The sequence below is a fragment of the Oenanthe melanoleuca genome, chromosome 24 (genome assembly GCF_029582105.1).
Source record: "Oenanthe melanoleuca isolate GR-GAL-2019-014 chromosome 24, OMel1.0, whole genome shotgun sequence".
In the NCBI taxonomy this organism is placed as follows: domain Eukaryota; kingdom Metazoa; phylum Chordata; class Aves; order Passeriformes; family Muscicapidae; genus Oenanthe; species Oenanthe melanoleuca.
Window position 1 is genome coordinate 2,021,717 of NC_079357.1, and position 19,281 is coordinate 2,040,997.

The following is a 19,281-nucleotide window of genomic DNA, read 5'->3' on the forward strand; positions in this document are numbered from 1 at the left end:
TTTCAGGGCTTTTGGTGCAAGTTTTTCAGAAAGGCCCCACAATGCTGATTCTCTGAGCAGGCTGCAGTCCCCACTCTTAAAAAGGGATTGTGTGGACATGATTTGTCTGTTGTACTCCAGTTCTGCTGCCAGAAAACTCTGTAGGATGCCTTGAGGCCTTTTTCCAGGAGACAAATAAATCTTTCTCTAAGATTTCTTTTAGGTGATGTCAATTATCCACACAGAAAAGTTTCCTGTGATTGGCAAAAAATGCTCTCTGTGATGATACAGGAGGTTAAATCTCAGAAATGGTCAGATGCTGGATGAGCATGTCAACAATGTGTTTTTTCCTTGGAGAGTTTGGTGACTTGTTTGGTTTATTGGCTGTTATTTCCTCTTCCCAGCAGTGCATGATGAGGCTGCAGGGCAGTGTCACATCAGAATGACTCAGGGAAAAGCAGAACAGGCTGAGCTTTATTGATCTGCCATTAGGCAGGGAGAGCTTCAGCAGAGGAAGAGGAGAACATAATTCAGTTGCTGGCCCTTCAGAGAGCATAATTCAGTTGCTGAAGCAATTGTGGTGGCTGAGTTGGGGCTGAGTTTGTGCACACAGAGATGAGGGAGCAGCCTCTGCACAGTTAGCTGGGGGGTTCTGTCTGATTCTGGAAGGAAATGGGATGTCTGGTGAATTGAATAGTCACTGTGTCATTTTGTCTTATTCTGAGGCTGATATCTGAGCTCTGCTCACACACATAGATCCTATGTCATTTTTATATGGTTTTATCTTCATAAATGAGCCTGATGAGCCCTGCTAATTAAGAACAACCTCCACAGCTGTTTTTGCTCACAGGAGGGGAAGCTGAGCAGGCTGGGAAGGAGCACAAAGGCTTGGAGCAAGCGGCAGAGCTCAGTGACAGCTTTTAGAAGTGCCATTTATCCCCCTGATGTCATCTCAGCTTTGTCCCACGCAACATTTCCAGCTCTTTTGGCTGAAGTGATGCCCTTGTTCCCCCTTGCAGGTTTTTCGGACGGCTCCCCAGTCCCCGAGCGGCCGCCGAAGCCGCTGCCCCGGCGCATCAACTCGGAGCGGAAAGGCGGGAGCTGCCCGGGAGGAGGAGCCAGCAGCGGGGCCAGCTCCTCCCTGCACCTCTCCAGCGAGATCGAGAACCTCATGAGCCAAGGCTACTCATATCAGGACATTCAGAAAGCTCTGGTCATTGCACATAACAATATTGAGATGGCCAAGAACATTCTGCGGGAGTTCGTGTCCATCTCGTCCCCGGCGCACGTGGCCACATAGCACACGAGCACCTCCACACCTGAGCTGCTGTAGGACCAACTGCCTGGGCAGCTGCTGCCCAGCTGTGCACCAAAGGGGAAGGGGGTTCCTTTAGAGACTTCGTGCTGAGGTCAGTCCTGCCTCTTCAAGAGAATCAGTTATCAGGTTTTCGTGGTTCCAGATTTCAAAGCAGTGGGATGGAACGGAGCGGAGCAGTGTTTTATACAGTGTGTGTCTTGGAGTCCTTTACCCCTACCTCTTGTCTGAGAGAACAGATTTATCTCCAGGGTGTTGGTAGAGAAAGGTATCGTGACAAGGGATCCCTGAGCCAATGCCTTGGAGGCTGGGGGGAGTTGTTTTGTGCTGTGAATTTTAAGTGGATGCTCAGAGAAACAAAGTCTCGAGGTCGGTGTGGTTTTGTCCTGTGGTTCATGGTACTAGGTTTGGATCTGTTCGCTGCTGTGTGTCTGGCTCAGGCTTTTTAGAGAAGCTGGGAGGTCACTTTCTGCTGGGAATTTATAGGAGACCTTGGAAGAATCGTTAGATAGCTTCCTGTTGGCTGTGGTGTGTCCCTCTTGCCTGTAATAATAGCAGTTATTGCTTCTGATTTCAGTCCTCCCTTGCTGCCTGGACATAGCAGGATGAGCTTCTGTCAGGGGTTTTGATCCTGGCAGTGCTGGGGGTTGGATTTCTCTCATGTGTGTGTGTGCTCTTGCACCAGATTCCAGCAGCTGGAGGAGCTTGGCGTGGTTTTGAGGGGTGGGAGAGGGAGCAGAGAATTTGAGCAAGAGCAAGAACTGGGGCTGCTGCTTCTCCTCTCTTAGCCTTGAGCATTTTGTGCTTCAGTGCTCAAATTTGATTTGTGGCCCTGCTGGGCTGGAGCAGCCCTCACTGGACACTCCCATTGCTCTTCCCTAGGAATGTTGCACCTGGTAAATTGGATGTTTTATTTATCTTCATTGCATGGTGGCTGTTGCAGACTAGTGGCCTTCACACCCATTCCTCCAGAGAGCTTCTGCAGGAGCCATCCTCGTGCCAGGGTGTTTTGTGGAATTGGTAGATGCAGCTGATGTGTTTGTTGGAGTCTCACCTGCTTTGCAGTCACAGAAAGGCAGCAGTTCTCTGCATGGCTGTCCAAACAACATGGGGGCTCTCCTTTCCATTTCCATTTTTCTAAGATATCGCCAGGTCTGGTGTTAAAATAGACCTGGGGAAAAAAATTCTGTGTTTGTGAAGTGATCACATGGTTTTAAAGGTCAGAACTCAGCTGTTGCATTGGAAAAACCTGACTTGCCTACTCAGCTACTTAACTCTGTTCATACTGGAGGAGTGGATGGTTCCTTTGGAGAGGATTTAGATGCAGGAGGCACGGACAGATCACATCCTGACAGCCTGAGAGGCTCTTGGCCTTTGGAGCATGTCCAGCATTATTTGCACCCCCCTGAGGTCAGCAGAGGTCACCAGGCTAAGGGCTGCAGCTTGGAACATTGCTGGAGTGATTCTGGCACTCGGGTGCAGTTTGGCCTTTTGAGGAATCCAGAGGCTGGGCCAGGTGGCTGCAGTTGGCAGAGAGGCCTTGAGGAGTGTTAGCAGAGCAGAAAGTGGGTTTTTAATTAAAGCTGAGGTTTCTCTCTAGACCTACAGCTTTCTGAATTGCTGCAGTGGCTTCCAGGCAGGCTGAGCTTTCTCTCTTTCCTCCCCTCCTTTGTGTAGGGAGAAAACACTCTCAGACAGGGTGAGATCTCCTGCCATGCTCTGAGAGCCCACACTTTGCTGTTTTGGGGCTGGCAGGGGGCTCTGCAGGGCACTGGGGAAGGTGGGCTCAGTGCCTGGGGGAAGAAGAAGGGGAAGAAGAGCTGCTCTTCCTCCTGTGCCCCCAGTGAGCTGCCAGCCCTGCTCCCTGTGGGATGTGGGAGCCTCTGGAGGAGCAAGGTGCTGCAGGGGCAGCAGCTGGGGACAGCTGTGGCTGTTGTGCCACCCTGGGGAGCCTGAGCAGCCCAGCAGTCCCTGGTCCTGGAGATCCAGGTGCAAACCCTTCAGTGAGGGGTTTCTCTCCCTCTTTCTCACACTGCCACTGAGCTCAGTGGGACTCCTGCCATGGCTGAGCAGGGCTGAGTGCAGCCAGCTCCAAAGCCTTAACTCCTGTCCTGCCCAGTGTGTGTGACCAGAGCAGTGACTCCCTGTCCCCTCCAAGCCCTGGGGCAGGCTGGCTGTAATTTCCATGAAATCCTGCTTGGCAGAGCTGTTCCAGGCCTGTCTTTGGGGTCTATGTGCCAAGAGATGTTCCTGTGGGTGTTGTTCTGGGTATTAGAGATTAGAGAGAGCAATCTTTGTGGCATGTATCACTGATTTCTCTGCATGTGTCCTTTCTGTGCACTTGTTTATGTCTCAAACTGATTTAAGAAACTTAAGTCTTGCCTTTTCTTCCTTAGACACGTTAAGAATTTGCTGATTCCACTGAGGGCAGCAGAGTCCTGGCCATGTCTTGTGCCTGTGCTCTGCCAGCTCAATCCAGGCACTGCCCAGTGGATTTTCCTTGTTCTTTCTAAGCCCAAGATTGATTGCTCTTCTTTCCCTTCACCTCCTTCTTCTTTATTCTTTAGAAAATTAACTTTCTGATGCTACTTTAAAAAAGGAAAAACAACCCAAATGTCTAGTGCCTTTCTTAAGGGGATGCTGCATGGCCAGGCTGGATCCAAGAATCCCCTCTGGGAAAATGAGCAGAGCTGGACAAGCAGCACCAAAGTGCTTTGGGAAGGGGTGAAAAGGAGAGCAGGAGAGATGGGCAATGAATGGTCCCTTGGACTCTGACACTGTTTTTGTAGCATTTCAGCTGTGGAGCTTCTGTGCCTGGACTGGTGCTGTGCCGAGCTCGGGGCCGAGTCGGGATCGTGGGGTGGGGGAAAAATGCTGGGGGAAAAAATGCTGGGGGGAAAAGTGCTGGGGTGAAAAGTGCTGGGGGAAAAAATACTGGGGTAAAAAATACTGGGGTGAAAAGTGCTGGGGTAAAAAATGCTGGGGGAAAAAATGCTGGGGTGAAAAGTGCTGGGGGAAAAATACTGGGGGAAAAAATGCTGGGGGAAAAAATGGTGGGGTAAAAAATACTGGGGTGAAAAGTGCTGGGGGAAAAAATGCTGGGGGAAAAGATGCTGGGGGGAAAAATGTTGGGGTGAAAAGTGCTGGGGGAAAAAATGTTGGGGTTGTCCTCCAGCTGTCCCCAAAAGGAACAGGAAGCACTCCCCAAGGAATGGGAAACACTCCCCAAGGAATGGGAAACACTCCCCAAGGGTCAGGAGCTGTGGGAAGCAGGAGGTGCCCCCTGAGCAGGATCCAGGTGATCTCCTGTGGCCAGAGCCGAGCAGGAATCCCAAATCTTTCCCTTTTTTTGTGCATGTCCCTGCCCCAGGGCCAGGCAGGCTCAGGGCCCAGCATGTGGCCTCCTGCACCAGACTGGTGACATTACTGTAGCTAATCCTGAGGCAGGCTCCTTACTGTAAATGTGGTTTGCTTTGTTGGGTTTTTTGTTCTTTTTTTTTTTTTTTTTTTTTTTTTTTTTTCAGTTGAGCAAGAAAAAATGCAACTCCCAGGGCACCTTCTCAAAGGTGCCACTTTAAAGATTAGTGGGGAATAAGGACATTTATTTTTAAAGTTCCTCCTAGAAATCTTTTTGGTTTGAAATTCCCAGTGGAGGGAGAACTGCTGTTCCTGTTGTTCTTTCTCATGGATGACAAATACCAATTTGTAAAATATCAGTGTTAAAAAATGTTGAGATTTTCACGAGATATTTTAAAAAAAAAAGTATAATAGTGTCATTAATATAAAATTATAATAGCAGTATTTAATCCTTTCAGATCTGTAAAGAATAAGGAAAAACAGAAGGTAAATATTCTTACAGAGAGTAGCTGAGCTTTAAGGTTCACTTGGTTTAAAGTCCTCATTTTGTTTGCAGATGCATTGTTAATGTTTAGAGGTTATACTAATGTTATTTATTAATTGTTTCCATCCTTGTATGCTGCCCACTAAGAGCTTCTTTGTTTGGGATTTCATTCACCTGTGTCAGTAAGAAAGAAAACAAAACAAAGTTTTATTTTTAAATAAAATTTCCTTTGTTGTAGCAGATGGTGTGTGTGTGTTGTGGTGCTTCTGTGAGTGCTGGGAAAAAAAATATTTTAGGATTTCAATCTCCTGGATCCTTTGCAGACTGATTTTTGAGTTATTTTATAATTATTACCACAATTTTCTGTTAAATTCAAATTTCTGTTCTGGCCACTGACAGAGGCCAGGAAAATTTTATATAAAGATCATAATAATTAAACATATTCTGAGAGAATCAATGAATAAAGGCTCTAATCCATCAGGACCAAGAAGGACATGAAGTTACTACCCAGGAAAAGAATCCAAGGGAATCCATGGGAATCTCCTGCAGAGTTTTAAAGTTATTGCATAGAAATTATAGAAATAAATAAATTTCTCACACAATTCTAGAATTACATGGCCATGCATCACAACTCTAGAATAGAACTGGGGACAAAGGGGGACACTGAGGTCCCACAGGGGTCAGTGGAACCCACAGACAGGACAGGGAGGGAAACTGGGTGTAAATGAACTTGGGAAATCCCTCAAAGGAGCCACTGTGGGGTCAAACCAAGAGATGGGGTTACTTGAGGTCATTTGAGGCCCTCTTTGGGGTCATTCAAGGTCATTTGAGGTCCTGATCAGGGTTACTTGAGGTCATTGGGGTCATTTGAGGTCACTTGAGGCCCTGATCGGGGTTACTTCAGGTCATTGGGGTTACTTCAGGTCATTTGATTCCCCAGTAATTGATCAAGGAGTTAATTCATTATTGTGAGCTGGGCCAAAGGAGAAGGAGCACTTTGGTGTTTTTATTAATCTCTAATATTAGTTTATTGGTTTATTATTATCATCTCCTGTATGCATTAGCATCTGTAGTATTAGCTCTTAATACAGTCATCAATAAACTCGAATATTAAATTCTATTTCCAATATTAGTTTTTAAGATCCAGTGGTATAATCACCCATTACAGCCAAAAACTAGGATTATTTCTTAGAATAAATAGATTTATTAGCATTGGTAATAATTGGTGTATTATTGGAGTATTAAATGGATCCTGTGGGAACAAACTCCACCACTCAGCTTTGAATCCATTCTTTATTTTCACATATATAAAAAAAAAAACCTTGCAAGTATCAGACAAAAAAAAAAAATAATAAACCGAAACAAAACTCCTGGAAATGTACACACAATCCAACAAAAATATATATAAACCAAAGCTTTTGCTTGGACACCACGTGTAGCAGGTCAGGGCTGGGACAGCCAGGGGACAAAGTGGCAGCAGAGCTCAGAGATGGGGTGAGAGGCAGCAGGGGCTGGTCCCTCTGGGCTGAGCCAGGGGAGGGCTGGCACAGAAGCTCTGGCAGGTTCTTGTCCATCTCCCCCCATTGTGGGGCCAGAGGTGCCAGCTCAGCACAGGGAGGGGTTTCACCTGGGGCTGAGCACAGAAAAACCCTGAGACGTCACTGACTGGCCCTAATAGTGAACTGAAACCTGTGGGGGTCCTGCTGGGGCAGGCCCTACAATAAACCAGGTTCAGAGGGGAGAGGGGAGCCCTGCCCCCTCCAACCACACACCCTAAAGCCTTTCTGGACATGGGCACCCCTTCCTTGCTCTGCCCCTCCTCTCCTCCTGTGGGATCACAGCACTGCTGGGATAAACCGACCCGAGAACAGCTCAAAGACAAAGACAAACCTCTCAGAGCTGCCAACACCTCTCTAACACACACCCTTCCACTCCTCTCTCCTCCAACCTGCACCCACTACACCTAAGGTGCCTCAGACATCCCAAAAACCAAATTTCACCAGCCTCTCTGAGCAAGGTCAGGGTAAAATAACACATCAAAACCTTCCCACGACAGGTACAGAACAGATTACCTGAAAGCCTCAAATCCTTCCACCAAGTAGGGATTAATGGGATATAGTTCTTCCTAATATTGCTGTGGCTTCTCTGGAGTAGTAAAGCGAGTCCAGCTTTGCTGCTAAGGCAACACCTGCAAGCCCAGGGCTGAGGTAATGGCCAGGTGAGGCAGGGGGTGTCCCCTGCACACGGGGGGTCTCTGGCCGTGCTCCCCAGGGGCTGGAGCAGGGGTGGGACAAGGCAATCCAAGAGCAGGAAAGGTTTGAAGGAAGAAAGCACTTAGGAGGTTCCCTCTCTAGTTTCTCAGATCGATGTATTTCTCGCTCTTCAGTTCAGCCAGAAGAGAAAAGGGGAGGGAAAGCACACGGTTAGGGATGGACACAAACCCAAAGTGCTGCAGGTGGGGTGGTGACACTCACAGTGGGGTGGGGACACTGGGGCACCCACCCCGAGGGGAGGGGAGGGGAGTGTGCGCTGTGCAGAGCCAGGCAGGGGCTCTGGAGGCAAATTAAACACAGTGGGCTGAGGGGCTGCAGCTTGTGGCTGCCGTGGACAGCGGTGGCCCAGCAGTGACGCTGTGAAAAGCTGCTCCATCCCAGCTGAGGGGAAAGCACATATCCCAAAAAACTCCTCCCACGATCTCTGCCTCAGAGGACCTATTCCTGCAGCCTCTGCTCTGACTTCTGGCCAGAGATCCTTCTATTTTAGGCCCCTGGGGAGCCTGGCTGCTGCTCCACCGAAGGAGGCAGAGCCAAGCAGAGCAGGCAGCGGGCACTGCCAGGGAGCAGAGCTTTGTCACCTCCCCGCATTGTCCCTTCCCCTCCCTCCCACGGCCCCAAGGAGTGCTGCTGATGGATGATGGATGCCCGTGCAGGGTGGGCAGCGCTGGAGGAGGGAGGCAAAGCGTTCCCTGAGCGCAGCCCCGGCCCGGGGAGGCGGTGCCGGAGCTCCGTCCTACCTGATCGGCTGCCGCTCTCTTCTCGCCGTTGGCGCCCTGCAGCAGCCCCGCCTCTTCGGAAAGTTTATCTGACTTAACTTCAACTACAATCTTGTCTTTACGGGCCTCTGGCTTTGTGCTAGGGGAGGGAGGTGACAATTTTTGAGACACTTTTGTGATACCCGGGAGGGCACGTGGCTGGCCGAGCCCTGGGGCTCAATCTCGAGCGCTGGGGCCAAAGAGACCTCAGCTCACAGAAAGCTTTGGGCTGCCCAGGGAGGGGACCCTTGGCTGCTCTACCACTCTGCTGTCTCCTCCCTGCACGGCAGTGCCCTGTGGGAAGCTGGAAAAGCCGCCGTGCCCCGGGCAGGGAGCAGCTGGAGCAATGGGATGGAATGGGATGGGAAGCATGAGTGATATCAAGCACCCCCAGCCCACGGGCCCCTGGCAGTGCTTACATGTCCTGCTTCCCAGCACGGCCACACGGGATCTTGCCTTTCTTGTGCAGGAAGTAGATGACAGCGCCCAGCACAGCCACCACCAGGATGGCCACGATGATGGCCACGATGATCACCCCTTGGCTCTCTGCTGTTGACTTTTGATCTAAACACAACGGGGAAAGGAAGAAAGCAATGCCTGGGCCACTGTGACCCCCTCCTCTGTGTTAGGAAAGGGCCCCTCCTCCCAGAAAAGCTCCAGTGCTTCCCCAGCTGCCTGCAGGATGCAGATTTCAGGACAGAAACGCTGCGCTGGGGCAGTTTCTGTAGGAACTCAGAAATTCTGTTCTGGGCTGCCACACCCCATGTGCCACAGGAGCTTGGATAACAGGAATTCCTGCAAGGCACCAGGCCATCCCTCTGCTTCCTTGCCCAGCAGGTTTGGGCTGCAAGAAGCTGCACTTGGTGGCCTCGCTGAGGACAAGCAGAGACTGATGGGGGCAGAGCCTCTGCCTCCCTGCTGGCTTGGCAGGGAGAGAAGCAGTGCAGAGGCAGCAGCCAAGCTCCCTCCCCAGGCTAGAGGTGAGCATAACTCGCGTCCTGACGGACACCAGCAGCAGACTGATTTTTCCTGATGGAATCATCTGGAAGAGCGTGAAGGGAGGATCCCAACCACCCCACGGCAGCACAGCACAGCCAGCACCGGGGCCAGGGGGGAATGACCCTGCTGGGGACCCCTGGGACAGAAAACAGCGCCTGACACTCACCCAGCAGCTGGATGTGCTTCTCACTGACACCCAGCTCGTTGGACACGCGGCACATGGCTCCAGCCTGCAGCAGGTCCTGGCTCACCCGCACCGTCAGGTTGCTGGCGACGTGCTGGTTGTCCTTGTACTCGTGAGCCTGGGCAGGGCAGGCAGAGCAGGGCTCAGTGCCTGGGCAGCCCCGGGGACACCCCAGCCCGGCCCCTCCCAGCTCTCACCGTGCCATCGATGCTCCACTTGAGGGTGGGCGGGGGGAAGGCGATGGCCTTGCAGGTCAGGGTGACAACCTCGTCCTGGCGCACGTACAGCGGGGAGCTGATGGCCACGATCCGCGGCTTCCCTGCGGGCAGGGGCGTCAGCACCACAGCTCTGGGGGTGCTGGGCAGGCAGGGACATCAGCACCACAGCTCTGGGGGTGCTGGGCAGGAGGGGACATCAGCACCACAGCTCTGGGGGTGCTGGGCAGGAGGGGACATCAGCACCCACAGCTCTGGGGGTGCTGGGCAGGAGGGGACATCAGCACCACAGCTCTGGGGGTGCTGGGCAGGAGGGGACATCAGCACCCACAGCTCCTGAGAAATGGGTGCTGAACAGGAGGGGACATCAGCACCCACAGCTCTGGGGGTGCTGGGCAGGAGGGGACATCAGCACCACAGCTCTGGGGGTGCTGGGCAGGCAGGGACGTCAGCACCCACAGCTCTGGGGGTGCTGGGCACACAGGGGTCACTCTGCACCCACATATCTTAGGGAATGGGTGCTGGGCACACAGGGGTCACTCTGCACCCACATCTCTCAGGGAATGGGTGCTGGGCACACAGGGGTCACTCTGCACCAGGCAGGTCTTACCCTTGACAGCCACAGACACTTTCTTGCTCTGCTCCAGCCCTGGCACGCTCGGGGCCATCACCTTGCAGCTGAAGGTGTTGGAGGTTTCAAAGCTGACGTTCCTCAGGGTGAGCTGTCTCCCATCCCCCACCATCTCGCCCTGTTGGGAAGGAACATCCACAGCAATGAGCCCTCTGTGCCCATGTCCCAAAGGGGCTCAGACCTCTCATGAACACTGAGAGTCTGAAAGAGCAGGACCTCCTGCAGTACTGGCCAGGAGGTGACAATGTTGGGGTGAACAGTGCAGGTCCATGAAAGAGGGAATCCATCCCCTGGCCTTCCCGGAGAGATGGAGCAAGATCCTGACTCTGCCTAATTTGCTGCAAAACCCAGGCTGAGCCTGAGCTCACCTTCTCATTGTTCCACTGGTACTGAAGGCCCACGGGGCTCTGGGCATCACAGCTCAGCTTCACAGTCTCCCCCTCATGGACGGCTGAGGACGGCTCCATCTTCACACGGACCCCTTCTATGTCTAGAGAGGGATGGAGACCAGGGCAGGGTGAGCAGGAGGGACACAGCACCCACCATGGGGTCCACAGGGTGCAGCCCCCTCCTTCTTACAGTTCACAACAAGATCCACAGCCTCCTCTTTCTGTGACATGTCATCCAGGTCCAGGGACTGGCACTTGTATGTGCCGCTGCTGCTCTTGTTCACATCGTGCAGGTTCAGGATCCCGCCCTCGGACTCTGCCAGCGATGACAGATCCTGCCACTCATCCAGCTGCTGACAGTGGGCACAAGGCACAGTCCTTAGCCCCACACAGCCCCCCTCGTCCCCAGGCAGGGGACATGGAGCAACCAGGAGACGTTTGCCAAAGGAAAAGTGCCCCAGTCCCCTCCAGCCTCACGTTTTTCTTAAAGAAGCTGAAGACGGGCTGTGGATTCCCGTCAGTCTCACAGACCAGCGTCACATTGTCCCCCTCCTTCACCAGCGCCGAGGACGGCACCACCTGCAGCGTCAGGGTCTCGGCGGGGTCTGGGGCGGGGACGGGCAGGGTGAGTGCCCAGCCCCGCTGCAGGGCAGCAGCACGGCCCCCCGGCCCCAGACTCACAGAAGACGTTGATCTTGACCCGCCGCGACTCCAGGGCGTGGCTCTGGCCCCGCAGCAGGTAGTGCACGGTGCAGTGGTAGCGGGACAGGCGGTCCTCGCGCGTGACGGGCGCGTACAGCGCGCTGCTGACCGTGTACAGCCCGCTGGACTCGCGGGTCACCGTCACCTCTGCGGGGGACACGGCCACACACCGGGGCTGCCTGGGCTGCTCTGCCTGCCAGCCCCCAGCCCCTGTCCCGAGCTGGCTGCCCGGCCCCAGCCAACTCACGGTTCTCCTCGGAGTGCAGCTGCTCCCCGTTCTTGTGCCACGTGATGTTGGGAGCTGGGAAGGCGTTTTTGCTCACACACTTGGCAATCTGTGCAGCAGAGACAGCCGTGAGCACAGGCTAGGCTCAGCAGGGAGCCTGCCCATCCCCTGTGTGCAGCCTCTCCTCACCTCTGGGATCTCAGCGCTGTGCACAGAGATGCCTCCTGAGCTGGGCTCGATCTCAGGGGTCTGGGGGACCTCTGGAAAGAGAAGCCACCCCACACGTATTAGGAGGGATGGGATGGGATGGGATGGGATGGGATGGGATGGGATGGGATGGGATGGGATGGGATGGGATGGGATGGGATGGGATGGGATGGGATGGGATCCGTGCCAGCCCAGCAGAGCAGCTGCCCAGCCGTGCTGCCCTCCTGTGTCACTCACTGTAGACTCTGAGCTCGGTGCTGTTCTCGCCCACGCCGTAGCTGCCAGCTCCAACCTGGCACACGAAGGTCCTGCTGTCCTGCACTGTCACTGGGCTGATGGACAGGGATTTGTCCTGCCCCAGTGACACCCTGTTCTTGTAGTCCGTGTCATCCTCCAGGACATCCCTGGCCGTGATGTGGTACAGCCTCACCTGCCTGTTGCTGCGGTCCACCTGCAAGGTGATGGGTGAGGCTGGGCTGGGGAGCCCAGCAGGGAGCCCAGGGCTGGCTGCCACCCCAGCCCACCAGCCAGAGCTGCTCTCCCAGGCCAGCACTCACATAGAACCAGTCAATGTAGGTGTAGGAAGCATTTTCAGGGGTGTAGAAGTTGCACTCGATCCTGGCTGTGCCCCCGACTTCCACTTCCACCTCAGCTGGCATGGAGATCTCCAGCTTGCTGGCTGCAGCTGTGGGACAGAATTTGCTGTTAGGGGCAGGAAGAATGGGGAATAATGGGCTGTCCAAGCACAGCCTGTCCCCATCTCCATCCCCCAAAAACCATGGCTTGTGCTCCACACAGTGTTCCAGCCCAGCAGGAGTGACAGCCAGGACACCACTGCCACTCTGCCTTCAGCATCCACAGAGAGCCCATGGGCTCAGGCCAGGATCCTGTTCCCAAAGAGGAACTTGGCATGTCGTGCCCCCACCAGCTGTGTCCCCAGGACACCGTTGGGAGGCAGCACATCACCACAGCCAGGACTCCCAGGTCCCTCCACAAGCTGTGACCCTGCCACCCCAGCAGGAGCCCAGCAGTCAAAGCATCCATCCCTGCAGCATGGCCAAGGCTTCCCCTCGCTGCTGCTCTGCTCCCTGCCCAGCTCTGCCCACGTACAACACCCCTGTGAGCAGAGCTGGCCCATCCCTGCACCCCACCTTCCCTCCCAGCCCAGCCCAGCCGTAATGGAGCTGCTGGCCCTGCTCCAGAGAGGATGGGAAAGGTAATGGCTATTGATCCAGGACAGGGCACCGAGCAGCTTCCCAAGGGATTGGGAGCAGAGCAGCCCCAGCTGGGTGGAGCAGAGTACAAGGGCGGCATCACAGCAAGGCTGGGAGTGTCCCTGCCAAAGCAAAGGGGGGTGTGCACGCCCTGGGCTGGCACACGGCCCTGCAGAGGGGACAACAGCCTGTCCCCAAGCAGCAGAGGCAGCCCAGGTATGGGAGCTGGGGACAAGAGGCTTGGAGGAAGCAGCTGTGTCAACATCTCCCTTGATAGCGCCCGCTCCGCAGCAGCCACACCGAGCGACTTCAAAGGGCAGCGCCGTGCCCACAGAATCGCTTTGTTTGCAGTGGGTATGGCATGGCACAAAGCCAAAATGCAGCCAGGGGCCCTTCTGCCACGGCAAAGGCCCCGACACGCAGCACCAGCCACCTCAGACACAAACACAGCTTTTGGCCCTCGCCCATCCCATCAGTGATTACAGTTGGCACCCGGCAAAGAGGGATGAGCAAATCACAGCACGGCAAAGAAGGTGCTGGAAAAACAGGTGAAAGTCCCAGAGATAAGCACCAAGCGGGGACAGGAAACTGGCTGAAATACAAAGGAAAAGATAACTGCACAGGAGGCAGCTGCCCAACCTGCACGGCCACAACTTGGCTGCCTGCTGCAGGAGAGCACCTGCACCACGGGGCAAGCCTGGGGCTGGGGTGTGTCCCTCAGCCTCCCCTGAGCCCTGGCGCTCTGGACTGCAGGCAGCCAGGCCAGACGTTGCCTCTCCATCATTTTCAGACCTTCGGCATGGGCCCCAGGCAGAGCCAGCCCCCGGGAGAGCAGCTGGCCCTCCCCCTGACCCGCTCGGCATGAGAGCCCTCAACCAGGCAGCGGAGCAACCGAAACCATGAGCTCAGAGCTGGAGAATGGCTGGCATCCGGGGCTGGCACGAGGATCACAACCCTCCCAGCCATCCACTGCCCTTGAGGAGGCTGACAGGGTCGCTGCAGCCCCCACCCAGCCTGGAACAAGGGCTCCCCACCTCCTCTGGGACAGGCTGGAAGAGGGACACAAGGGGACACTCACAAGGTCCCCCACAACCCTGGGGACACAAGGTTGGCATCCAGAGCTCCAGGACCTTTTGCTATGTGCGTGGGCAGGCTAAAGAGGCACTGGGCACAGCCAGCCTGGCACAGCAGGCTCCGGGGACTTGGCGATCCTCCCTCGGGCCCAGCGCAGCTGCAGGTTGGGTGATGGAAGCTGGGGGGATCCATCAGCCCAGCTGCAGCACCGAGCTCCATCCACCCCAAGCGCCTGGCACAGCTCCAGCCGGAGACCTCGAGATGTGGAGAGGGCGTCTGCAGGCAGCGAGCAGGGAAGGAAGGAGAGCCCCCGTGCCTTTTCCATCTGGCTGGCCGACAGCCGGCCGGCAGCCAGAGCTCCACAAGAACAAAGATTTGCTTTTAGAGCCGGGGAAGGGGGTGGGGAGCAGCACAGTCCCTCGCCAGCCTCCTGCAGAGCCGAGGTGTGCGGGGAGACGGCGAGAAGCGCGGCTGCGCTGGCGGCAGAGCCCCCGGCGCCGAGCCCCCGGCCCGCAGCGAGAGGAGAGGCGCCACAGGGGTCTGGAGCCGCACGTGGGATGCCTGAGGTTTCCCTGGGTTTGTGTTCCCCTCTCAGGGAAACCAGCTGCGGCCAGATCCCACAGCCACACATGCTGCCCTCCTATTCCCCAGCAGAGCTGCACAGATCCCCGAGCCGGGGTGGCCCGGCTCGCACGGAACGGCACCGGCCGCACCCTGCCTTCTCCACAGAGACCAGGGGGGGTGCAGAGTCCCAGCGCCACAGGAAGCAGCACCACCAGCAGTAGCCAACACCTCTGCCCACCAACCACTTCTCCACCCAGCCCTCATCCTGTCAGGGATGGGGACGGAGCCAGGGCTCGGCTACAGCGGGCACCAGCACCCTGCACCCCCAAAACAACCCCAGCACCCTGTCAGGACCCCGTCATGTGCACCTGGAGAGGCAAAGCTCTCAACCCCACCCCGCAGTGGGTGACAACATCCAGACACCTCTCTAACAGCCAGACCGCGGTGCACAAAGGGATGGGGTGGCTCAGGCGGCCCCGGGGTGGGCTCAGCCCCCCGTTCCAGCAGCCCTGGCTGGGAATGTCTTGGCCGTGGCCCCTTGTGCTTCTGGGAAGCATCAAGCCTTTCACGCGGCTGGGCTTCCAAATACACCGACGCCGCCAACCATTGAGAGACTCCTGGCTCTGCACATGTGCTGTGGGAAGGGGATCCCGGCACGGGACGGGGGTGGGAGCAGCCTGCTCTAGACTCCGGTCTGAGCCTGACTTTGGCTCCAACAGCTCGGCCTGGGCAGGTTCCCAGCGCCGGGGCCACCTCCGCAGCTCGGCGGGGCAGGGAGCAGCCAGCGCACCGGGACCGCTCCCGGGCCCCCGGCGAGGGAGGGCGGGATGCGGGAGCGGGGCACGGCAGGAAGCGCAGCCACCCCCCGAGGGTGAAAATGGACTGGAAAGTGGATAAAAAAAGAAAGCGCGAAAAAAAAAAGCCAAGAGAAACACAGCGCTCAGGGGAAAACTCCTTAGAAGGAAAGGGGTGGATGCTTCCTAACAACAACCAGATCACCCCGGTGCGCGCTGAACGCACGTGGGGCACCCCTCAACCTGCCCTGCCCTGGGGGGGCTGCAGAGGGGCCCCGAGAGGGGCACGGGGCACCCAGAGCAGACCCGCCCCGCCGCGGATCGCGGGGCCGTGCGGGCGGGGACCCGGGCTGGGAAGGGCCGATCCCACCTGGGCTGCCCCGACCCCGCGATCCGAGCATTCCCGGCGCCGCGCCAGGCACCGCCCGAGGGGCGCAGCGCTCCGGGCTGCTGCCGCCGCTGGCCCCGCCGCGGCTCTGCGGGGACACCGCTCCGGCTGCCACCCCGGGGAGCTGCGCAGGGGTGAAACCCAGCCCTGCATCCCCGCTGCAGCCCGGTGTCCCCGGGGGTGAGGGACATCCCTGCCGGGGCTCCGCGGGACCCCGCGCCGCGCCCCGGAGCGCTCCGCAGGTGCGCGGGTGCGCCCGGCCCGCACCGTCCGGCCCCGCACAGCACCGCCCGGCCCTTCCCGCAGCCACTCACCGCAGCAGAGCAGCAGGCAGCAGCCCCAGCCCAGGGCGAGCCCCGCCGGCCGCCGCCCCCCAGCCATGCCCGCCGCCGGCCGCCCGAGACTGAGCGGGGCCGCGGGCTGACGTCAGGCGGAGGAGGAGGAGGAGGAGGAGGAGGAGGAAGGCGGCGCGGTGCCTGCCCACCGCCCGCAGCCGCTTATCACCCCCAGCGGCAACCGGGCGGGCGCAGTCACCGCCCAGCCCCGCAGCGCCGTGTCCGGCCCCGCACGGCTCGGTCCGGCCCGCTCCCCAGCACGGCCCCGCCGCGCTCGGGCCGTTCCCAGCGGCGCCGGAGGGGCTGCAGACCTGCCCGCTCCTGCCTGTCCGGGCGTGCACGGGCTGAGCCAGGCAGACAGCCGGGCGCTGGAGGTGGAATCACTCACAGACCCGGAGAGCGGGGCTGGAGCGTGGGATGTGTTTTTCAAGAGCGTTCGGGGAATGTCGGCGACAGTCCCTGAGAGTCCAATGTGCAGGTAGCGCTGGCGATAATCAGAAGTGACCTGCTGCCCTGCCCCAGCCCCACACTGCCCCAAAGCCCAGCCGCAGCTGCTGGGTCACCTTTGAACCCACGCCAAACAAGGACAGGCTCAAAACAGGGAGGCAAAACACTGTTTGTCATTGTCCGGGCTCCGAAAGACACCTGGGGGCACTTTGGACCGAGCAGGGTCGTGTCCCAGGGTCACCATGGTCTGCAGGGTTGGCACCCCAGCCCCGCTGGGACCCCGCTGTCCCCGAGGCGGGGCCCCAGGGCATCACAGCGATCCCAGCCGAGCCCCCGCGCAGCTGTTGTTGAATGGGGCGGCTGTGGAGAAGCTGCTCCCTGCGGTGGCCGGGGCAGCAGCCTGGCCGGGGGCCGGCCCGGGGGCGGGGGGGCTCTCGGGGCTGCACAAGGCTCCCATTATCCAGGGGTAATCACCCAGCCCAGCACAGCCCGGCCCCTCCGGCGGCCCGGGGCAGAGCCGGGAGGAGCGCAACAAACCCCGCCAGGTGCTGCGAGCTGCCCGCAGGACAGCCGGCCCCAGTGTCCCTGTCCTGTCACAGCCTGGCTCCGTGCCTGTTTCCCCCGGGTCAGTCTGAGCCAGAGGGGCTGTTGGAAGGCGAAGGTTTTCGTCCCCTTCAAAGCCTTCAAAACTCACTGATCCAGGTTCATCACACACGAGGACAGACCCAGGGGTTGCCCAACCTCCCGGGAGCTGTGACAGTGCTCTCCTCCCGCTCTCAGCCCAGAGGCTCTGAAATTTTGCACGTCCTTTTCTCTCCTCCACTTGCTTTCCCTGCAGCACTCCTGTCCCGCGGCAGCAGGGGCTGCATCCCTCCGACCCTCCCTGAGCCACCCAAGGGCTGGGCTGCAGGTTCCCCTGAGGCACAGCATTCCTCCTGGGAATGCCCCAGCACCTCTCCCACCTCCAGCCCCCCGTGCTGGCCCCCGGCCCCAGCGCTGCTCCCCGGCTGGTGCCATGCAGGGGCCCTTCCCATGCCCTCCTCCTCCTCCTCCTCCACATGCCTGACCAGCACCCCCCACAAGACTTTCCCAGCCAAACACACTCAGTGATTCATCGGAAATGATTAAGTTTTTTCCCCAGGAGATCAGTTGCTTAAAATGGCAATGCTGGGCAGCGATAAGGCTCAGAGCCCTCGTGCTGCTGCTGGACAGGGGAGGCCTCCTCCCTTTGCTGGGAAGAACAAGTGCAAGGGAGCTGTGTCATCACCCACAGGATGCTCAGGAGCTGCTCTCCAGCCCTACAGCTGCAGTTTTGGGATGCTCTCACACCTCAGGGCAGGAGCACCCTCTCTGTGCTGGGGAAATCCACCCTGAGTGGGTTCCCCAGGCTCAAGGACTCCCTGACAATGTTCTCACTCTTCCCCTCCCTCCAAAGGTCAGGATGCAGCACCGGAGGAGCCTCAGGCTCTGCTGCCCTTGGAGCAGGGAAATGGATGTTCCACTTGGCACAGAACACCCCATAAATGCCACCCCGAGAGGGAAGGAGGCTCACGGGAAAGCGTCCACCAAAGTCAAACAAACAAAGCAGGAGAACTCGGCTGACACGCCCCTGGTGCATTTTGTTCTGGGGCTAACTTTTATTCTGCGTTAAAAATAAAGCAGAATGTTGCTAAGAAAACCTCTGCAGAAAATTCTCAGCAGTTGGAAAGGGCAGTGCCAATCCCTGGGGAAAGCAGGCTGGGGAGCATGCCACCCTCAGACATCCCTGCTCTCACTGCATGGCTCTGCCTCCAGCTGGTCAGGATTCAGCCTGCTTAACTTTGAAGAAAATTCAAAGTGCTTTTTCCCCCCCATCCCTGATAAATGGGGAAGGAGGGCAGGATTTGAAAGCAAGGCATGAACAGATGGCATTAAATCACCCTGCCACGCTGTGTGTGGCGCCCGGCGGGCTCGGGGACTCTGCGTGGGGAGCGTGGCAGGCTGGCCACCTTCATCTTCCCTCCCTGCTGCCTGATCTCACGCCTTCTTGTTTATCTGCTTGCTTAATGGATTTGGCTGCAGTCCCCACTCACAGCCACGCACACAAACTGTGCATGGGGCTCCCGTGTCGCAGTCCCACGCACACAGCTGGGGTGGGAAAGCCAGGGAGCAGAGGTCTGGCTCCCCCTGAGGCACAGAGCAGCTCCCACAGCTCTCACTCCCTGGCAGAGGAGGGAATATCGGTGCCTGGGCCCCCTCAGCTCCCAGCACTCTCCTCCTCCATCCCTCCTGCCATCTCTCAGATGAGGCTGTGCCTGGGCAGGCAGTTCTGCCCCTGGCAGTGGTGGGGCTTTGCCAGTCCCTGGCACAGCTGCTGGAAACCTGGGATCCACAGGACCCTGCCCAGGGCAGGGCTGATTTCCTGGCGTTATCTGAGCATCGCAGGGTGCAGGAATAATGTGGAAGTGTGCAATTGCATTTGCCTCCCTCCTCTGGCTCCTGCTGGGCCTGGCTCTCTGCAGCTGGAGGGGTGATGGCCAGCAGGGAGCCAGGCCTGGGGCTGTGCATCCCAGCACACACCACAGCCCCTTCCACCTTTCCCTGCACTCCCAGACAGATCCCTGCTGATACGGGGCCCTTGGGACGCTGCCAGAGGGAGCTGGCCCAGCGTGGGCTGTGCCTGTGCCTGTCCTGACACGCGTGTCCCAGGTGGGACGGGGGCCCTGTGCCTTCCCCAAGCCCTGCAGCCAAGCCCAGAGGAGCTGGG

At 57.6% G+C, this 19,281-nt stretch overlaps 2 protein-coding genes across 6 annotated transcripts in view; one reads left to right on the forward strand and one right to left on the reverse strand.

The window, feature by feature from the left end:
- The window catches only part of CBL (Cbl proto-oncogene), a 34,021-nt gene extending 28,644 nt beyond the window's left edge, over positions 1-5,377 (forward strand). For both annotated transcript variants that reach the window (XM_056509687.1, XM_056509689.1), the window contains one exon: positions 999-5,377. In XM_056509687.1, coding sequence (XP_056365662.1) covers positions 999-1,279 — 281 coding nt within the window. In that variant the 3' untranslated portion in view covers positions 1,280-5,377. The remainder of the gene's footprint in view (positions 1-998) is intronic.
- A 1,032-nt stretch (positions 5,378-6,409) lies between these two features.
- MCAM (melanoma cell adhesion molecule) lies at positions 6,410-16,276 on the reverse strand. 4 transcript variants are annotated; one of them, XM_056509690.1, is made up of 15 exons: positions 16,068-16,276; positions 12,277-12,404; positions 11,957-12,170; positions 11,702-11,772; positions 11,534-11,621; positions 11,266-11,433; positions 11,062-11,189; positions 10,775-10,937; positions 10,564-10,685; positions 10,175-10,313; positions 9,547-9,668; positions 9,332-9,467; positions 8,586-8,730; positions 8,149-8,266; positions 6,410-7,515 (listed from the first exon to the last, which is right to left on the reverse strand). In XM_056509690.1, exons 1-15 carry the CDS (start codon positions 16,132-16,134, stop codon positions 7,486-7,488), a joined length of 1,839 nt encoding a protein of 612 aa, XP_056365665.1. In that variant the 5' UTR covers positions 16,135-16,276; the 3' UTR covers positions 6,410-7,485. The 4 variants fall into 4 exon arrangements, with proteins under 4 accessions (XP_056365665.1, XP_056365666.1, XP_056365668.1 ...); XM_056509691.1 differs by having other exon boundaries at positions 10,775-10,934; positions 16,068-16,194; XM_056509693.1 differs by lacking the exon at positions 8,149-8,266 and having other exon boundaries at positions 10,775-10,934; positions 16,068-16,262.
- Positions 16,277-19,281: the final 3,005 nt, after the last annotated feature.